Source organism: Ixodes scapularis, unplaced genomic scaffold (assembly GCF_016920785.2).
Source record: "Ixodes scapularis isolate PalLabHiFi unplaced genomic scaffold, ASM1692078v2 PGA_scaffold5__190_contigs__length_132052651, whole genome shotgun sequence".
Lineage (NCBI taxonomy): Eukaryota > Metazoa > Arthropoda > Arachnida > Ixodida > Ixodidae > Ixodes > Ixodes scapularis.
In genome coordinates this window covers 62,672,268-62,693,925 of record NW_024609880.1, presented here as the reverse complement: position 1 = coordinate 62,693,925, position 21,658 = coordinate 62,672,268, and the positions used below count along the sequence as shown (strand labels likewise).

The following is a 21,658-nucleotide window of genomic DNA, read 5'->3' as shown; positions in this document are numbered from 1 at the left end:
AAGTGTAACTAATCATATCCTAAGTACGCCTTCTGCGCTTTTTATCCTTTTGCATTGCCTGTTATGGGCCATTATACTTCATGATTATTCGGTCATGTGACGGTCTTTTGTTGCGTTTGAGTGAAACACTTCTCGCAAAAAATTCACCCCTCAAACACATTCTACGTCAAATTTATTTAAAAAAAGGAGTCACTGAATATAGTGGAACAGTGCAAGCCGCAGGCGAAATAAAACATATGTGAGCATAGCGTAGAATTTTGGACAGAGAATTTCCCCAATTTTTTCGCTTTGTGCTGGTTAGGAAAGCGACTAACCGGAAGTTGATTAAATCGATTAGCTTTATAAAAAAAATACTCGGTGTCAAATAAGAGTCTCGTAGTTTCCCTTGATAGGCATGATATCGCCGATTTTTCAAAGTTATTTTGAGTAGCAAAGTCAAAACAGCATCTTATAATGTTGACATTGTCAGCCGTAAAAAACATGCTCTGTGGGTGTGATATCTGTAAATAAATCTTTAGGTTACAAGGATTATCGGCTGCTTTTTACCGACTACAAAACCTGCTTCACCTTACAAAGGGATCATGATAAAAGTAAGTAATAACTCTTTTTTTTACTGCGCTTAATTTGTATTATGCTTAATCATATTGACCTGATCAATTTTAAGCACTTTGACTAGAAAATCATAAACAAAATATTTGTGGCACACTCGTTCTTTGCTGTAACATTTAGACTTGCAGACAATGTGTTTGAATGCTACGCTGAGAAGTCAATTGACAAAAATAATTCCGTTATTTTTTCTTTACTTAGATGCCGTTCATGCCTAGTTGCTATTACATTCAGTTTGCCATATTCAGGAAAGCGTTTCATAACCCAATAAAAAGGAATATCACTTGCCATTTGCACCATAAATATTACAACCTTGAAGTTTGAACCTGCAAATGTCTCTTTTCTACATTAATTAGCCTATTTACAAAAGTCATAATTGTGTTGCACGCGACAGATGGTTGCCTGTCACCGAGTCGGCAAATGGGCTTGGTAATCAACTTCTGGCGCCTTGTAATTTCTGGTTCAAACTACGCCTTCAAGCATGTTTTGCGCACTGTTTATTCGCCCCGCAAAGTAGCTCTTACAAAATTGGGTTGTCGGAGGAAGAAGCGATGCCTTTGGCGTTTGAAACGTGCACGTCTTGATAAGATAACACAAATCTAATCAAAAACACACCTAACTGTATCTTCATTCTCCGCAGAAAGGAAGAAATTAGTAATCCTCTGCGAGGAGCCGTGATTTTTTTACTGCGGTTCTTGAAATGAAAACTAGTATAGTCTTTATTTTCTCTGTAAATGCTCGCCACATATTCCTTTTCTTAGAGGTGAAGCAAGGGTGGCGACGAATGGTGAAAAGAATGGGTGGGATGATTTGTGTCAAGCTGATCGCTGATTCGGTTGCGAGCATTGTCCGCCTGGAACCCCCGATACCGCAACCCTGGAACACCCAATACCACACCTCATTAAATTAGGTGTGGTATCGGGTGGGCATAGAGAAGAAGGGATTTTGGTAAGCCGGCCTAGTCCCAGTGACTTTAGCTCTGTATAAGGAGTCAGGACACAACTTGCTTGAGATTGTTGAGCAGAAGCGTCACGTTTTCGCTGTCACATGGCAGATTCCCGAATGACTTGTCGTGCGGTGGTTTGTGTGTTGAGCTCCGACCCTAGTCGAATCAGTGCACGGTGACGAAGAGCATAAACGACTGGGGGGCTTATAACCACAATATGGCGAGCAAGTGCGGTTACTGAGTCGGCAGTAGACGTGCCTAAAATTAACTATACTCGCACATGGCTTGGCGGCTGCATTTGTAGTTTCAAAACAGACGTGTTAATCATTGGTGCTTAGGCCTTAAAACATTGAGGCCGGATTCCTAAAACCACAAGGTGTCGTAAAAAAAGTTCTGGAACTGATTTTTTAGCGTAAAAAAAAGAATAGCACAGCGATGTGCGTGCAGCAGTCGAAGGCGGGAACCTTGCTGCGACATTATACCAAAGGGTGTCGCTCTGTGAACGTTTGGAACTGGGCCACACCAGTTTCCTTGACCACATGCACAACCATAATGGCGATCTCTCCATATAGACCACAAACCAAAGCGTGAGAGAACATCAATTTTACGTCGAACTCGCAAAATCTAAAATGGATTTGAAGGCTTATGTCAAGAACAGTGAGGTGTGCGAGGTTTTTTGAGTGACACTTGAGCCTCAAGAATGGCAGAACGTCACCGCAGTCCAGGAGAGGTCGGATAAGGTCGCCCTACCTCTCTTTGTCTTTCAGCAATGTTCTGCCATTCCTGAAGCGCGAGTGCAGCTTAATACACTGCGCAAAATTTATTGATTTTCGACACAAGCCTGCTGAATCATTTCAAAGGTCTCTGTTCTATATTTGCCGAGTTTGACGCAGAATTGACGCTCCCCCTTGCGCTGGTTTGCAATCTGCGATAACTCACAGATAGGAAGCCAACGATCAACGAATTTTATTGAATACCAACGTTCGTATATAGCAACCGTTATCACTGCAGGTCGCTGCGTCACTGCAGGCCACTTGCGTGACAATGCCCTTTGGTGCCACGATGCCTCATCCCTCCCCCTTCTTCTTCTTCTTCTTGTGAGGTCCAGAAAAGGAAAGGGAAAGCCGGGAGAGATGTTGGCCTCCTGTACGGGGCGAGTCGCTACCCGGCTTGGAAAAGGGGGAGTAGCCGTAGGTGGCTAAAAGAGATAGTGTGGAAATTTGGAAACCAGTCCAATAATGTGATGGGGGTTTGGCACAAGTGTGGGTTTCAATTTAACAACCTTGCTGTTTGCGGTGTCTGGTATTTGATCAAAGACGGTCTGCCAAACCAGTCTCACTCAAAAAATCCAAGAGGTCTTGGTAAGCCCTCTGGACAAGCCGACGCGGGGCTTCTGGGATGAGGAGTTCCCGAGTGTTGGAGGAAGGAAGTCCATTGAAAGTGTAGCGTTGAAACAAGGTTTTACGCTCTTCGTCGTATTCTGTGCATACTAGTAGCACGTGTTCAATGTCCTCTAGGGCTCCACAGTGTAGGCAATCAGGACTATTGACTCGTTTAAGTTTGTGCAGAGTTGACCTTGTGTTTGCGCAGTTTGCCCTCAGCCGATGTAACATTGACGCTTGTTCTCTTGACAGCTTGCGGGGGATTGCTGGAGGGGGCCGTCCTTCAGCCGTCTCTCGGTGTGGGTGGCGCTTCTGGTAGAAATTTCGTATAAATCGCCATGCTTCGTTGTACCGGCGAAGGGAAATGGTTGGGGTCTCAAGTTCATGGGCTTCAGTAGCAAGGGCATCCGCCTTCTCATTTCCCGCAATTCCAGTGTGCGCAGGACACCACTGAAAAGCAAGTTGCCAACCATTTCTTTCAGCCGACCTGGCAGATGTTACAGTTGTTGCAGTTAATGGAGTGCCAGTCTCGGGGTTCCGGAGAAGATGAAGAGCAGATTTCGAATCTGTGAGGATGACTGCTCTCCCTGGCGTTCCACTTCGCACTAGAAGCTCCAAAACCCGCCAAATAGCCACCAGCTCCGCAGTAGTAGAGGTTGTGGCGAAGTTTAGTCTGTCTGCAATGCAGACGTTGTGAGTTGGGATGAAGACTGCTGTCGTGGTAGTTCCTGTCGCCGGACTAGTGGAGCCGTCGGTGTATACTTGCAGCCATCCAATATACTCTGTGTAGAGTAGTTCCTGGGTCAAAAGGCGAGAAATTGTCCCAGAAACACTCGCCTTGCTATGCATGTAAGGGAGAGTTTCCCTTATCGTCAGTGGTACTTCTAGATGAGGCTGCGGGGGTGGAGGGATATGTCCGGGCGGTCCTATAAGATCTTCGAACTGTCTAGCCAAATAGCCAAAGAGGGAGTTGGGGCGGTCAAGGACGTGTGAGAGTAGCTCCCAGAGGACACACCATGAATTCTCGCAAGGTGACGGCAGGCGCGCTCATCAGCCCGGAGAAAAACAGGCCATTCTTCGGCAGCAACGAGTGTGGCAACGTTTCCCGCGTATCGGGGCAGTCCGACGCACATCCTCAGTGCCACACGGTGAAATGTTTCAACATCACGTTGTTGTGCTGGTCCGATGTTGAGAAGTGGCAAAGTATAATGTAGGCGGGAAAGGATTAAACCTTTATATAACTGAAGGAGGGCGTGTTGTGGTGTTTTCCAAGCATGGCCGCGGAGGCACCGTAGAACTCCGAGAAGGCTGCGGCACTTGGAGAGAACTTTGCGGACTTCCGGTCTCCAGGTTACCCGATCATCCAACAACAATCCAAGATATCTATGTGTCCTCACTCTCTTGACTGGTATCCCAGCCATCTTGAGTTGCAGCGCTCGTTCGGGGGGCGTCCTCTCGGACGGTAAAGCAGCGCTGCTGTTTTCTAGGGGAAAGTGTCAGTCCGAGTTTTTCGATGGCAATGCAGATTGTATCGAGTGCCTCTTGGAGTTGACAACGAATCTTCCTTGCCCTTCGAGTTGGGCCAGCGCACCAAAGAGCCACATCATCCGCATAGATGGATATCTGTACAAGGAACGGTCCCTGCTGGCGAAGTGAGCTTGGAAGCGTTGCCATGGCCACATTGAAAAGTAAAGGACTAAGGACACTTCCCTGAGGAACGCCCTGAGTCACAGTACGTGGACTGCTAAGCGCTCCCGGGACCCTGACCCGAATCGTTCTACCAGAGAGAAATGCCTTAATGTATTCAAGCATTTTCCCTTTTACTCCGAGATGTCTGAGGCGCTGGAGGATAACAATATGCGGAAGTGTATCAAATGCCCGCTTTATGTCTAAGAACACACAGTGAAGCATGTTGCGGCGTGCTTTTGCCTCTTCGAGTGCAGATGCCAAGTCGCCCATTGCGTCTGCCGTACACCTCTTTGCACGAAATCCTGACAGCTGGTGTGGCAGCGCATGTGATTGCTCTAGGTGCCGTCAGGCGTCTCAAGACCAGGCGCTCAAGTATCTTTCCCAGGCAGCTTGTCAGGGACACAGGTCTATAGGATGAGGAGGAGTGGCTCGGCTTACCGCATTTCAATACCGGAATTACAATTGATTCTAGCCAGGTCATAGGCAGAATGCCCTTTCTCCATATTGAGTTGAGTGTCTCCAAAAATTGTGGATGATAAGCTTGGTCTATGTTTTTCAATGCTTGATACGTGATTCCATCTGGCCCGGGTGCACTTCGGCGTTTGCAGTGTCGGAGCACATATTGCAGTTCAAAGATGGTGAAGTCGTCATCTGCTGTGGATGCTTGAGAAATGGAAGGGCCTATCAGCTCTTGGGGTAAAGCCACGGCTGGTGGAGGAAGGGGGCACGCAAATTCATCAGCTAGGAGTTCTGCCGTTTCAGTCATGGTTTTGTCGTTCCTGATGGCGAGTGCTGCAATTGGGTGACAAGGGACCTTCGCAGCTGCCAAAGCGCCAACTAACCGCCAAGCTTGCGCGGCTCCCCTCGGATTCCCGAAGGAAATACATTTTTGAGCCCACTGATAGCGCTGCAATTTTTTCGTGTGCCTCCTGAACGCCGCATCTATTTTTTTGTAACGTGCCCAGTCGTATTCTGTATCTGTGTGCATAGCCCGTCGTTGGGCTTGTCTCCGTGCCGCTCGGAGGTTGAGAAACTCTAGGTCCGGGACAGGTCGCGTGATGGGAACCTTCACTAGTCGGGTCGCTCGTCGAATGCAGTTTTCAATGATGGCAGGTAGGTCTGTAGCGTCAGCCGCAGTTACCGATGCTGCCATATATTCAGGGTAAAGGTTTCAGTTGACTACTTTGCATGTTCTGGTGGCGACTGCACTTGCGTTCGGCGAGGCTATAATGATGGGAACATGGTCGCTACCCCATGTGTCTGGTTGCATTGCCCACGACACTTTGATCGCAGGCGATGCAAATGTGAGATCAAGGACGCTTTTTCTGACCCCTTTACAGATAAATGTGGGTGCTCCGCTGTTTAGAGTTGTGAGGTTCAGGGCCGCAATGGTGTCTTCCAGGCGTCTTCCCCTTCTGTTGGTTCGGCTATCACCCCAGTTCATGTTGTGTTCATTAAAATCTCCAGCTAATAAAAGTTCACCTTTAGCTCTCTGTTGAATTTGGTGCAACACATCAGGGTCCCATGTGCTCCCAGGGGCTACGTAAATGGAAACTATTGTGGTGTCTTGCGTGCCGAGCCTTACTATGACTCCCGCATACTCTGCCGTTAATGAGCAGAGATCTGAAAGGTCCAGGACGCTTTGATGGAGGCTTGATCTCACCAAAAGTGAAACTCGAGACCTAGTATTTGAGTCAGTTGTGGTAGAATTGTAGAAAACATATGGAGAGAGTCGTACCTCACCTTGTAGGATGTTGGTTTCTTGAAGTGCAACTACATCTATGGTTCTCTGCTGTAGAATTTGCCGAAGTTCAGGAATGCGTGTTCGAAGGCCGTTCACGTTCCATTGGAGAATCGATGGGAATTTGGGGTTCCGGTTTCGTTGACACGGCCTGTTGGCTTTCCCTCCCTTTACTATGACTCCATAAGAGGAAGAATCATGTTAAGGAATGAGAGGAGAAGTCGTGCCCACTGCGCATCCACAGTAGATAGAAAAGCGTAAGCCATGCGGGTTGCCTTCTGAAGAAGTGGAATCCAGCTTTCCCTTGTAGATTTAGCTGTAGGTTCAGCATTCGGGCTGGGAGGAGGCTGCGGCTTCAGTGCAGGCGTCAAATTCAATGCTGGTCTGACAGTGTCGGCTTTCGATTCCACAGTGCAGGTGTGGTGGTTGTTCAATTCAGATGCTCCCTGCGTCGTTTTGCCTTTTCGCTGAAGTGCTGCAGCGTAATTCACAGCACTGACATTAGGCTCCTTGATGGGATCATTCCCTTTTTTTCGGTGGGCTTGGAGGGGGCTGACCATTTTGATTTGCGTTGGCTGTCTTATACTGTTGGACAGCTGTCCTTGCAGCACGAAAATCAACGGCATGTTGACGTGCGCAGTTGCGAGTCTCGCTTTCTTTCTTCCATTTGGGGCAGGATGAAGAAGTGGCAGCGTGAGGTTGTCCACAGTTGACACACTTTTCTTGCGCCGAACACTCCGTGTTGCTCTCATGTAAATCTCCGCAGCGGCTACAAATAGGAGGTCGCTTGCAAGTCGCTTCTCGGTGTCCATACACGCAACACTTACGGCACTGTATGGGGCGTTCCTTGAATAGAGAGACTGGGTGACGGACATGGCCGAGGTAAACATAACTTGGCAGTGTCGTTGTAGAGAAGGACAGCTTCACTGCTGTGCTTTTGCCAAGTCGTCGCAATCTTGCCACTCGACCTTCCGGAGATCTCACGTTCTGTTCGATCTCTACTTCAGAAAGCGCAGGATCAACGTCTGTGATGACTGCGACGGCGTAGTGTCGCGGAACCGGCTCATATGCTCTGACCTTCATTCCACAAAGCTCAGAGCAGGCAAGGAGCGTTCGAGTCGTCTTACCATTGCGTGTGTCTACTGCAATTAGGTTGAGTCTTTTGTTGGGATGGACCTAAAGAATGCACTCCGGGCACATTTGTTCCAAAGCAATTGACAGTTTAAGGCTGCTGAGTGTTGCGATGAGCTGATTTTCACCCGTTGATACAAAGATGACAGTCAGCCCTTCTGTCACTTTCGGCGAGTGGGTAACTGTATCCGTGCTTTTGCTTGAGTTTGAGTCAGTCTTCTTGCGTTTTTTAGCTCCTTTGGTCTGCCAGCCTTCTTCGTCGTCGTTGAGCTCCATGTCACAGAGTTGTGACCCTTCGGCATTCAATACGTTGATATTTGAATGTTGACCAGCTGTGAGGTCTTCTGCCAAGTCAGCAGCGGAAGCTTCGTACTCCGATTTTGCAAGAGATGTACCGCATATCGAGGAACTCACGCTGTATCGGTCGGTTGCAGCTCTTTGACTTGCCGTTAGTGAGGGAGTACTAGTGGACATAGCGGAGTCGTTTCAGAAAAGCCGAGGAATAATCCCCAGCCGACCGGCACACCTGCCTACATGCAGTTGGAGGCAGGCTTCGCACTTGTATAGGCTCAAAGAAAAACGTGTAGAAGGTTGATACTATTAAAATATAGCCACAAATAAGAGAGACGAAAAGAGCACAGACCTATTCGAAGCACGTCTTCTTCCTCCTCCATCCCTCCCCCCAAAATCACAACACATCACTTCCTGAAGTCTTGTGCCACAAAGCGTTTAGGTGACTGTCTTGAGCACCCACTCCTTCGCACCGCATCGTCCGGCAGTGCTCCTGTCTGGATGGTCGGCGTTTCAGAGATTGACGTGGCTGCTTTAGTGGCTGATCTGGCTGCTGTAGAGGTGGGAGAATCTTGGTGGTCACTTGGCTTGCCTGCTGGTGGTAGAGCAGTCTTCAAGTGCGGCACCGGAGTTGCGTTAAACGTCGCCTCCGTTGCGTCGTTCTCAGGGGTTCCTTCGCTGTCAGGCAATGCGCTTGGAGCGGAACAGTCATGGCGTTCGCGAATGTGACCGGCATGTGTATCCTGAACATGGAAATCAAACTTTACTACGTACGTCATTGGGCTGACGCTTTGCCCAACACCGTTATTCCAAGACACTCCTTCCCCCTGACAGTTTTTACAAAAAAAAAAAACCGTCTCCAATCTTCAAAGCATAATCTACCAATCGGGAACGATCTCTTTGTTCATTTATAGTGAACTGTTTCTCTGGATGTCGGCAACAAGGCTGGGTTTTAGTAGAGTTAGTTTCACACGAGGATGGTGCTTCATGAACAGCTCAGGAAGTGTTTTCCCGTGACACTGTAAGGCGTGTTTCGGTAACTAAACAAGTAGCTGCCGAGGCCTTCTTGGAGGGACACATTTACTCCCGTTAATGAATTCTCTAACACTTGTTTTAGAAGCGCTTTCTTAATTATTCGCACAAGCAATTCGGCCGTTACATTGGAGGCCGGGTGATATGGCGGCGTCTTGGTATGCGTGATCAAGTCAACAGGCATAAATTCAGCTAACTCGTGTGACACAAATTCCTCTGGCAACCCATAGGCAGCCAAGCGCTCCTTGACTTTTTGATCGTCTTATTGCTGGTTGCTGGTTATACTGCCTGGCAGATGGTACACTATTGCACCTGCTCCTCTATGTTTCATCTATATATTCGGCCACCACACGTAGCTCCTCGCCAACATTTTCATTCGACTGGCTCCTGGGTGGTCCTTGTGAAGCTGTGCTAGGACCGATTTTACAGCCAAGCTGTCAATGACTTGGTTCTGGCAGATCGTCTCCGGGGTCAGACTGAGCGTAGATTAACAGTTTTGTACAGTTTATAATGCAGACGCCTGTGCCGCGCGCGCGCGCCTTCCGCGTATAAGCGATTCGAAGTAAATAACCGAAATAAAGCGTTGACGAACGCGCGTGCAAGATTCCATTTGTTTTAGACTTTTGCTTTAGAACAGTTAATGCTGCAGACGCCGGCGCCCCACCCGCGGCGTCTCTCTCCCCCCTGACATTGCGCTATGCTGCGCGCTGTTCGGCGGCCACTTGCCGAAAATCGCGCCAACTGCCCTTATCAGTTGGACTTACAGACTTCACATGGGTCGCACCCGTGTTGTACGTTCCGAAGAGGAGCAGCGGGAGTACGAGGAGCGTCGGCGCGCCCAGAAGCGAGAGTGGGCACGCCGCCAACGTGAAACCGCAGTTGTCGCTGTTCCCAGCCCGACATAGCAATTCCCACCAGAGCGCCAGCTTCGCTGGACTGCCCTCTTCACGGGGTGGAAGGGCTCTCACTTTTTTTTTATAGCTTCCCGGGAACAATGACTCTTGTTCCCTAGGTTACACAGTCCTGTTCTAAGGAGAGCTTATTCCGTCGCACAAGATAAGGCTGTAGCTCAGGGTCCGACACCTTTCCTGGCCACCGGTTTAACGCGAACTCCCCCTACTCCAGTGTTACGTCTGACTTCGTTACTTCCGCCACATCTGCTGCTATAAGGGGCATATATAGAAACAGAGAAAGACACACTGCAGGCTCTACGGTTCGCGATATAACTCTCGCGAGCCTTGGCAGCGCATCAGGCACTTCATATTTCTACTTTTGGGGTATTTCAGCCTATAACGGTACACTGGGATAACCAAGGTTCTCCTTTGCATACTGACAGCCGCAAGCGTTGGAATGGGTTTGTCGTACCCAAAAATCCCCAGATGTGGTTGATGGTCTGTGTACAGCATAAATTCATGCCCGTACAAAACTCGGCGGAACTTCTTTAATTGAAAAATTGAGCTAACACTTTCCGCTCAACCAGTGCGTAATTTATTTTGGCACTCGTAAGCGTTCGCGACGCGAATGCGGCAGGCCATTCGTCACCTTCAGGTGTCACGTATGAAATTACTGCCCCAGCTTATAGGCGGACGCGTCGCAGAACAGACCAATTGGCTTATGGGCATCATAGTGAATGAACAAACACACCGTGGCTTATAATCAATTCTTTGATGACAAAAAACGCATCATTGCACTCTCGAGTCCAGCACCATGTTTGACCTCATTAAAAGACTGTACAGTGGCTCTGCCACAGTGGGCACGTTTTCTAGGAATTTAGAATAGAAGTTACACATTCTCAAAAACGCCTTCAAGGGTGCGGGTCTTTCCCCTACTGCTTTTACCTTATCCTTTCTGGGGTAAATTCTATCACCGATCACTTTGTTACCTCGGTACGGCAATGTGTCTTTGAAGAATTTATATTTTCCTTCCTTAAAGGGACCATGAAGGCAGTTTCGAAGTTTTATTCGACGATTGAAATGGATGTCAGGCACGTATCAAATGCTGTTGACCAAGTTCTAGCCCGAACAGAAGTTTGGGTGCCGCACCAATCGAGCAAACAGGCGCGGTAATAATAGCGCCGGGAACGATGCGCCGAAGCGTGACTACAACGGGCTCCTCGTCTGGCGATTGGTTCAAACGATAGACGCGCTCTTGGTTTCGATTTCGGTGGTGAGATGTGATGAAAAAAGTTTATTTGAACGTTGGATAATATTTTGAAGTTGCAGTTGGGAATTAATAGGTTTCATACCGTGTATAAAAGCATAATCTAAAGCGATCCCTCCGTTTGTCACTGGTTGAACGCATCCCGCACTGCTACCTCGGGCGCGTAACAAGCATCGAGCAACCATGGACAAAAAAGAAGAAAACGAGGTACGGGCGCCGGGGGCGGCGGACTTTTGGTTTTGGTTTCGTGCGTCGTCTCGTGTTCGCTTTGCGAACTGGTGTCTCACCAATCATGCCGCGTTTATGTGCAGTAGTAGCCGCGCGAAAGGTCGGCTAAAGACGTGCGGTCGATCGGGCGACGTTAATTCGCATAAACTGCCGACCGATGGAGCAATGCGCAGCATTGCTGCATCGGTCGCCAATCCAGAGTTCTGCGTCCTTAGCAGCATCTCCCGTTCAGTCGGCGTGAGGTCGCTGAACGGGAGCTGAAACTCGTTAGCGAGCGCGGCGTTGTCGTACATTTCTTCCAGGTTTTCTTCACAGACCGCCGTGCACTCGAGCGAACCACGGGAACCACACTGCGTGTGCACTAAATCCTATTGATGCCGACAGTGCTCCCTGACGTCACTTCTCTTTCCAGAGGCGAAAAAGGGAAGAAATCTGATTGTTTGTTTCGGTTTCGCAAATCTATTTGCAGGTACAGAAATAAGAGTTACAACTTTCTAGAAAAAATTGTGTGGCATGCCAGGACCCCAATGCTTCCGAAAACACCTTCTTTAAAAAAAAAAAAATTAAATTGCCCTCACGGTCCCTTTAAGGGTGACGTTAGACTTGTTCAAGCGTTTCAAGACCTGCTCCAGAATTTGCTGGCAATCATCAACGCCCTTTCCAGCAATAATTACATCATCTATGTAGCAACCAATGCTTGGCGTTTTGTAGAGTGATTCGTCCATGAACGACTGAAAAAGGGAAGACGTTTACAAATCTCTATTGCGGAATTAGAGCGCAGCTCTTGAGGAGGAGGAGAGGAGAGTACGAAGGGGAGGGTATGCCCCTCCTCCTCCTCCCTTTCTTTTCTGCTCCTTTCCTTTTCCTTCTCCGTACCCTCCCCTCCTTCTCCTGAGTAGCCTCCCATCCTCTTCCTCCTCGATAGCCTCCCCCTTCCCAAAGTTTCCCCGCTAAATTTAGCTGAAAAAGTGACGCCGCGTGACCTCAACACAAATTCAGCTCCCCGCTAAGTTTAGTGGGAAAAATGACGTAACATGACTTTGTGTCACGTCACTTGTGAACAAATTAAGTTTCTCCTCTAGAGTTAGTGGGAAACTTGACGTCACGTCACCTCAACACCAATTCAATTTCCCGCTAAATTTAGCGGGAAATTGAATTAGTATTAAGGTCACGTGACGTCAATTTTCCCGTTAAATTTAGCGCGGTTACGCCGACGCCGACGGCAATGGCGACGCCGCGAAACACGGAAACGGGCGCCTAAGAGCTGCGCTCCAATATGGCTGGGGCACTAGTCGCACCGAACGGAAGCCGCTAAAACTCATAAGACCCCATATCTGTGTTGACCGCCAAAAGTGATCTCGACTCTGGGCTGAGTAACACCTGCCGGTACGCTGACGATAAGTCAAGTGCACACAGAACACTTCCGCCCCCAGTGGCCGTGAACAAGTCATCAGGGTGTGGTATTGGATAATGATCAGCCTCCAAGACCGGATTGATGCTGACTTTGTAGTCGCCACCCAAAGCGTCTCAGTGTTTCTTTTTGGTACCATCACCAAAGGTATCGCCCAGTCACTTTGAGGCGCTCCTTTGGCGATCTCTTTTTCCTTCAGCTCATTCAGCTGTTTTTCGACAGCACTTCGCAAAGCAAATGGTACAGAGCGCGCCTTGCAGAAGACTGCCGTGCTGTTTTATTTCTGAATCATTTTCCCTTCGTAATTACTGATAACTCCATGATCTGCTGAAAACTCGTAGAAACTTCGCACGCAATGTTGCTACCCAATCTTCCGTTCCGACTCAGTTCTGCGCTTTCCAATGTAGTTGGAGCCTTTCCAACCATTTCCGCTCCAGTAGTACTGGAAATTGTTTTCCATGATCGTTAACCAGAATTCCCGGTTGAACCATGGATTAATTGCGGTGAAGTACCGACAGATAACATTTCTCTTTTATAGGCAACCTGTCCTCCATGTACGTTTTCAGAACTGCGTGGCAAGGCTCGGAAGTCCTTTTACCGCATTTCCCCCGCGTACACACTTTCAGGAATAACTGACGGCCGCCCCGGTATCCACCTGCGTTGTTACGTCCTTCCCCACTACCTTTATGGTTACATAATATCCGCTATCTAGCGCATCTTACGCCTTACTGCAATAGTACATAGCGAGGTCGCAGTCCTCATCAGATGATTCGACGAAGTTAGTGCTTTTTGTTGCTTTCATGCCCTTGCCACACACCTTCTGCAGGTGTCCCACGGTGGAACACTTCGTGTAAGTGTAACCCTTCTACCAGCAGTCGCTCGACGAATGCAACAAAGCTTTTTGTATCACTGCTAGTTTCCTGCCCACGGCAACCTTACAAGCACACTTGAATGAGAGCAGCTCTACGGCAAACAACGCGCGCAGACTTTCTTCGCTTCGGAGCCCCGCGACGAGCCTGTCTCGTAAACCGTCTTTCAGACACTGGCCGAAATCACATTTCCGGGCGATTTGCCTCAACTCTATTATAAAGGCTCCCACGCCTTCTTGTTCTTGCTGTACTCTTCGATTAAATTTGCACCGCTGCCCGCTTAGTAAAGCCACTACAGCCCTTGGGGCTGTAATGGCTTTACAGTAGAGCGGTCACTTCAAGAACCGTTTTTCCCTTAGTACAGCTGGAACTACTAAATTCTTGAGCACCTCGCATGCGCGCGAGCCATCAATCACTGTCAGGAACACTAGGAGATTCTTAGGTTCCGCAACGTAGTTTGCTGTTACAAAGTACTGGAGCGTTTTCCGGTACGAATCGAAGTTTTGCGTTTTCTCGTCGAATTCGTCTATCTATTCGAGCCGTGAGATGACAGATTCAATAGAAAGTTGCACTTATCGATTTGTAGTCCTCCCTGCTGCGACGCTGGTTCCTGCTGACATGTTCCGTGAAGGCAGCGTCGTCGGCAGAAGCGTTCGTGGAACTTCGTTGTGCATCGTTTCGATGCCGTACTTGATTTTAGGTGTCCATCTGGGTTTCAGCTCCGCTATGGCTTTGGTAATCCCATCCTCGTCGCCAGTGTGATAACTTGCAGATTGGAAGCCAACGATCAACGAACTTTATTGAATACCAACGCTCTTATTTAGCAACTGTTGTCATTGCAGGTCGCTGCGTAACTGCAGGCCATTTGTGTAACAATACACTTTAATTCTACGCTGTCACACAGTCCATGGTAAAATCGCCAATGTGCCCGTGCACGTGGTCACAAAAAAAGCGAGTAGCGCAGCTCAAACGTTCACAAAGCGACGCCCTTTGCTATAACGATACACGATTTCCTCCTTCGACTGCTGCGCGCGCATCACTGTGCTGTCCCTTCTTTTTAGGCTACAAAATCAGTCCCGAAACTTTTTGATCACAACTCGTATGTTACGATAAAAAAAGTTTGTAAATATAACTTAAGCAAAAGTTACGAACATTTCGATATTCTCGAAACAAAATGTTGTTAACTTTTGTGTGATATAAAATAAAACCCTACAACTGGGGACCCCTTCCTTTTACGAATATTTTAGCGAGTATTCGTTAAAAACCTCTGCCTACGTTCCGCTCGTGCTTGAGGGGTAGCGTGACGTCAGAAGAAGCTTGAGGCAACCGCGTGTGCTCAAAACTCGTCGGACACTGGAGACGATTGCGATTACCACCGTCAGCGATACTACCGGTCGCCGAGACCTACAGTACGGAAGCTCTACAATATACTGCATCAACGCGTAGCCGCCCGACAGCTCGGTCGTGTGCGCTGCCCGTGTGCGCCAAGTGCTGATGACCTCGCCCGAAAGCGAAATTCAGACTCCTGTGACGCCTTGGCGGTGCTCGTCTACGGCCTAGGCCTAGTAAGGCATTGGACTTGCCCTACCTGGCCAGGACTCTCTGCCCCCGACCACAGAAATGAAGCCCGCGGACCTTTCCCGCATGAGTAGCCTAAACCCTGACCTCGATTTTAGTATTGGCACTCTTGTCGCCTCGTCTTCCTAGTCGAGCGGTGGTGTCGGACACTCACTCCGCATTGACAGTCCCGCCGGTTCGATGTGCTGTTTTACAGCAAAGCTGTTTAGGGCTAGGGTTTTGTGGATTTTTCGTGTGCGTCAGCAAAAACTTCATTTCCCCGCTAATATTAGCGAAAAAATTGCCTCGCCCAATTTAGCGTGAAAATTTTCCCGCCAAATGAATCGGAAAATTTTCCGCTCCAAATTTAGCAGAAAAATTTCTCCGCTTTTGCGGAACAAATTTCTCAGGTAATTTATCAGGGAAATTAGCAGGAAGGAGGAGGGAAGCGCACCGCCCTCTCTGTCGTCGTTCCAAGCGCTTGCTTGCCTAGTTTCCTTTCCTTCCGCCGGGTGGCGGTCCCGTCGCGCATGTCTATACTCCATTTTGCCATAGGATGCACTGGCTACAATCGCGAGCCCCTTGGTCTAGGGCACATCTCGGCGGCACAAGCTCTCGTGCATCAGGGCAGCTGCCAACGCTATGAGCTCGGGCTTCCAGCCTTCGCTGCGGTTCAACCTAAGGTGAAATGGAGTACAGTTTCGTCCGGCTTTTCGAGGCGGCGAGAGTCCTCGACATGTGTGCGCGTACCTTTCGTCACGATGATCACCGATCAAGGCAATAAACGTGTTCGCACCTGTGTTCAAAATTCTGTGTCACGTCGGTGTCGTGTGCTAAAGATCTTGGCTGGTCATCCATCTTCCCAAAGTGGTATGGCTCATGATTTTGTTTGACCTAGAGGTCAAATAAAGGCCGTCAGAATTCTGTTCGCATCATTTGGGAAATACACTTTATTATTTGGGTATGTTACTTCTGTCCCGATGCGACGACACTAGCAGAGACATCAACACGGGTCCATAGGGAGCAAAACCTTAGGAGCCACACGATGTGGGTCTAATGCTTCCCCCGCTGGACGTCACGCCGACATCGGGTTGTTATTTAATAGTGTCCTCGCAGTCCCAAAGTCAGTTGCTAGAGACACTGAATGTCAGCAGAGTTTCAAAATGTGGTTAATATACCCGTGTAGTCGACGCAAGCATAGCGGTCGTGACGATACAGTTAGCAATGTAGTAGCGGTGTGGCGGGTGAAGCATTCGTGCTCGCGCGTGCTCTGTCAATACCTCCCAGGATCCAAGTCCTGCGCCTGTCAAAGGAGGCAAAATAAATGTTCGTAGGACATGCTGGTGTCCCAACCTTCAACTTATGATCGGCACGAGTTGGCAGGTATATGGTGCGCCAAGAAACAATTGGTCTTCGAGAGTCGGGATAGAATTATAAATGCGATGTAAGAGAGAGAGAGAGAGAGACGAAGATACTTGCAACGTAAAGCGAGGTCGTGCAAGTCCAGGGTTGATCTCATTGATGAAACGACAGTAGTACGAAAATAATTGGATATGATGAAACGGGTGGCGCGGTTTTGAATGGATCTAAAAAAAATGGCAGACGTTTACAATTCTTTGTAACGCCGAATTAGAGCGAAGCTCTTGAGGAGGAGGAGAGGAGGGTACAGAGGGGAGGGTATGCCCCTCCTCCCCCTCTGTCCCTTCCCGTCCTCCTCTCCTGCTCCGGGACATTTCAGCTAAACGTCCCGATAAATTTAGCTAAAATTTCCCTGTTAAGTTTAACGGGAAAATTGCATTATTCTCATAGTGCGACGGCGACGGCGCGAAACCCTGAAATGGGTGCCTAAGAGCTGCGCTCTACAGCGTTTGTTAAGGTCTGTTCACACGACGCATCTTTTAGGCGCGCAACAGTTTCGCGACACTCAAGTTTCTCGAAATGTGCTCGTTCACACGTACCGCTTTACGTGCAACAACAACAGACACCGATGCACCGTTTTGAGTGAGCTCCGAATCAGATCGCTATTTATCTGGGCACCTGCTTTGCGCATTTTATGCAGTCAATTCACTTTAATCTCACATATTGCACTACTTGGAGCGATCTCGCGTGTGCGCTAAGCCGATTGAGGCGGCAACCTGTACGTGCAGGACATGTGCCGGCGCCGAGCCCGTACGCAGCCAATTCATTGCCAAAGCTCCTATCAATGCACATGGTATTCATAGAAACGCTACGTGCCCAATCTGGTTACTTATCGGCGCCCATGTCTGCCCCGAGTCTACTGTGCCAGCTGTTTCAGAGAGCGCACATGGTATCACGTTCGCTTGTAAACAAAGCAAACTTGGTTTCAGTTTACTCGGTGGTCTCTTATCCAGCGGTATCGTCGCGACAACAACGCTATGAGCACTATTCTAATCTCGCCAACTCCCGCTAATTGTCTTCGTCCATCGCTGGATTTTTTTTCCGATATGCTACTTACTTTTCCTTCAGTGGTGCTTGACGTGCTTGCGGAAGCGCCGGCAGTATCCATCGTTCGTGGTTTCGGTTTTTTTTTTCTGATTTGGCTCCGCTACAACACCGGCAGTGAAGTGGTCTTCTCAAACAGCTCGCTCCCCCCTCAAAGGCCACGTGAGAGCGTTTCTGAGCGGCCATTGGCGGCGCTCTCAGAGTGACTGACAGGACTCGGCAAAGTTTCAGCAAAAGCTCGCTCCAGAAGCGAGGTGTGCGCGCAACTTTTTTTTAGATGCGCGCGTCCTTTTCGGACTCGTTCAGACGGCGCAACCATTTCGCGACACTAGATGCGCGAGAAAAATGCATCGTGTGAACGGGCCATTAGTGTTACATACCCAGGATCCCAAAATAAACGCGCGTACTCAAGTTTAGGCCTTATTAGAGCTTTATATAATATGTAATTTACCAGGTATACAGTAGTACAAATAAAATGACCGCGTAGATGTCCCAACACGCGGGATAAAACGTTTCCTTTGATTGTGTGACCGCCTGTTTTATACTCAGTATCAGCAGTTTCATTAGTGTACCTACTCTCAGCACTTTTCAATATCTCCGAGCGCGCCGAGGTAACCTTTTCCTTTAAATGCGACAGCATTTGAAGGAAAAGGAGAGGATGGGAAAGGTCTAAAGGGCCGAGATGAGCGGCCTTCGATAACGAAACTGCGAGTCGCATCCCAGCGGCAAATGTGACCGCGGTAGAGATGGCCTCGTCGCGACAGCAATTTGCAATACAGATTTGCGCCTCCCTCACCCCTGCAGAAAATGCACTAAAAGAAGTTTCGAAGATTTAGCATGGAGGGCGACGATCCCCAAAAACATACTGGTTGCAACAGCAAACGCTTGTCGGCTAAGGTGAATACGAGACTGCTCTTGCCGAGACGACGCGTGGTCGTGTCGACGTGAGCCAAGGACGTTGACGTGAGCGGATTCCTTATATTTAAACAAATATAGTGTTATTGAGGGCAAAAGCTTGGTTTCATTATTTAGTCATAGCATTTCGCATGCACACTAAAAGCTGTGACTACTGCTGGGCGTCTTGATGCCGTTAAAATGCACAAGGTTTTTTTTCTTCTTTTTTTTTTTTTTTTTTTTAAGAGGGATAACCATTTGAAACCATTTAGATAACCATTTGAAAGCTCTTGTCTGCGACAGTGTTAGCGTAGAAGTTTTTCGTTTTTTTGCACGCGTTATCAAACGTGTGCTGAAATTTAGTGCGCTATTCTAGAACTTTCTATGCATGTACATTGACGCCAAAACACTTGTTCCAGCTTTGCAGGTGTGGATGATTGGATCGACGGATGAAACTAAGATAAACGAAACTTGCCATTCTACTTACAACAAAAACGTGAATAAGGCTGATGACTCTACGGAGACACCAAAATATTATATCTACAATGAAACAATATGCGGTAAAAAATAGCAACGCTACCTTTATATATATATAGGTACTTACGAAGCAGCAATGAATTTAGAACTATATAAGAACTGTCAACGAATTTTCAACCTTCAATGGAAGCTTTACTGAAACAAGTCACCATGTATAATTCAGCATATTGGGATTTGCGTCGTGGTTTTGGACTCTACGAATTAAATAAAACGACATATTACTTTCTCCAGAAGCTTTTCATCTGGTTTCGCGAGAAAAAATAATAAAGAAGGAGAATTTCTATATCACACAGCTCCTTCATATTCCGAGGGGCTTCATTTTGATAAAGGTTGCATCAGCACAAGGTAACTATAACAATTTTTTTTTTTTTTAATTTCTAGTTTGTAAGCAGTATCGCCCGCTTCAAGAAGCCAGCCGCCATCTTGAACTTTCGCAAGCCCCCTCGGTAACACTTTGGTTGCGTTTCTGAACAGATCGTAGGACTTATTAGCCAAGTACATGGTTTGTATTCAAACAACATACGAGAACATTCGAGTACATAGCGTACATACTCCAGAAAAAAAGTTACGTTACGTTTAATGGAAAAATATCGTATAAACGTTCTCTTTTGTTTTCAAGAGGGTTGGTGGTTCTGCGCAAACTTGTTTTAGCATACAAAAACAAAGCTACATTTTCTTATATCCCTATACAGATTAACCCTTTTTTTTCATGTTTTTGCTAAATAAATGGACCGCTTAATACGACGCTGTCCCAAATTACATCAGAATTCGTTAAGAAACCGATTTAAGTGTTCCCTTCAAAAGGCGCGCCATTGGGGTGATTCTATATCACAATTAAGATTCTTTGCTCGCGATCCACCAAGGAGCCAAAAGCATTCGACATGTCAACGAATACAAGCTGCCCGAGTGCCATCAGGTCTCCAAGCAAACAGCGTCTCACAGCCGCCATATAGCTTCACGTCCAGAAACGTCAACTTTAGATATAGGCATGTTTCTGTCATGCAGGGCGGCACGAGTGCTTCCACAAGACCAGTGTTGTACACGTTCCTCAAAAAAGGAACGAAAGATCGTCCGTCGTTCCTTCTGATTTTTGGAACGCGTTCCCATTACCAGTTCTATATTTAAAAAAAAGAGATTCGTTCCTGTTGCAGTTAAAAAAATGGAACGTGTCGTTACATATACATTACATTAGTATTTTGCTGATTACCACATTTAGTTATATCTAGGAAAGTTTTCTTTCTATCTATCCCATCAAATGAGAGCATACGAAATTGAATTCCGTGACGCACCAGGAGAAAACAACAAGCGGAAGCAGTGTTTCATTTGTTGATATATTATTTAAAAATCTCAGCTTTTACCCATATTCATGTTTGTGGCGGGTGATTCAGACAAGCCAAATGTATACTGTTGCCCCACATTGCACGAGCGTTCTACAACAACCTCACATGTTTCAATCTAACAAAGTCCCGTGTTCGAACTTAACAACAGTTGCTTCTCACGTCTTCTGTCCGCAAGACGAGCAAGTGAAGAAGAGGGTGGGGCTTTTGGAAGGTCAGTCTTGAAACCTACAAGTCCTTCTTCGTGAAGGTTGGATTCGTTGTTTAGTTTGAAGGTGGGGACAAGGGGAGAAGGAATAAAGGTTAATTTATGCGTATCTTTTAAGTGACCAATGTTCGAGATACAAAGGTGCGTTCGATATTTTATAACCTGTCCTTTTGTTGTAACTGTAGGCCTTTTTGTGGAAGTTCAGTGATGGCTGTAGTCGGCCTTAGATTTATGGGTGTATGAGGATTCGTCGAAGCAAAGAAAGTAGTTGAGTCTGAAACGTCCCTCTTTCTGTGTCTTTTCCTTCGACTAAAAGTTTTGCTGTTTGTACCGTAGTGTCGGGTACTGAAAAAAGGATCGATGTTCACTAGCTCTCCTGCGCCCGACTGTTACCGAGCGAGGACCACGCAGAATAATCCTTAACATAAGTAACCAAAAAGTTACCGAGATCCTGCTCTTCGTAAAAATATTGTTTTTATACTTTTTGGAGTTTCCCCCTTAAACAAATTAATATAAATTATTCCACTGAAAAAAGTAAAAAAGGAACGCCGTTCCATTTTCTGATTCAGTAAAACTTTAACGCGTTCCCGTTCCAGTTCCACCGATGCAAAATGAAACGGCGGCGTTCCTTCGTTTTTCCTAGAAGGAACGCGACCCAGGAACGCCGTTCCGTACAACACTGCACAAGACCCACAATACTTGATCGTGTAATGCTGGCATCAAGCGGCGCTTTAGCTTTGATTATGCACTCTACATTCGTATGTAAGCGTCTGTTTACGTCGCTGTTCTCTATGTCTATTTGCTGGATCGCGTTCGCCCGCTCCGTGAATACGGCCACTGGCCGTATTCGCGGAGCGGGCAAACGCGGCCAGAAAGATGAGCAAAGCAAAGCAAAGCGGCCATCTTTTTGGTAGAGTTATATTACCTCTGGCCAACGTTACTAGAACACTCAGTTGGGAAACTCGCCGTCGAAACCTGGGCCACTGGCGTCCACCGAGACCGAGCTAAATACGACAGCAGCGCCACTCTTTGTCATTTGACTGTACTGTGGTCACTTTGAGCTTTTACATAGCATATGTTTGCGTAAAAACAAAGGGAAAAGACTCTTTTTGTATGAAATGTATTGGAGTTTAGTACAAAATGATTGGCGCGTGATGCTTTTAAAAATTTTAGTTT

The 21,658-nt window shown here is 47.5% G+C and overlaps 1 protein-coding gene across 1 annotated transcript in view; it reads left to right on the top strand.

The window, feature by feature from the left end:
• LOC120836986 overlaps nt 1-18,971 on the top strand; it is a 47,491-nt gene extending 28,520 nt beyond the window's left edge. The window contains exons 4-5 of the mRNA XM_040206143.1: nt 519-590; nt 18,820-18,971. Of these exons, the coding sequence (XP_040062077.1) occupies nt 519-590; nt 18,820-18,971 (224 nt within the window). The remainder of the gene's footprint in view (nt 1-518; nt 591-18,819) is intronic.
• Nucleotides 18,972-21,658: the final 2,687 nt, after the last annotated feature.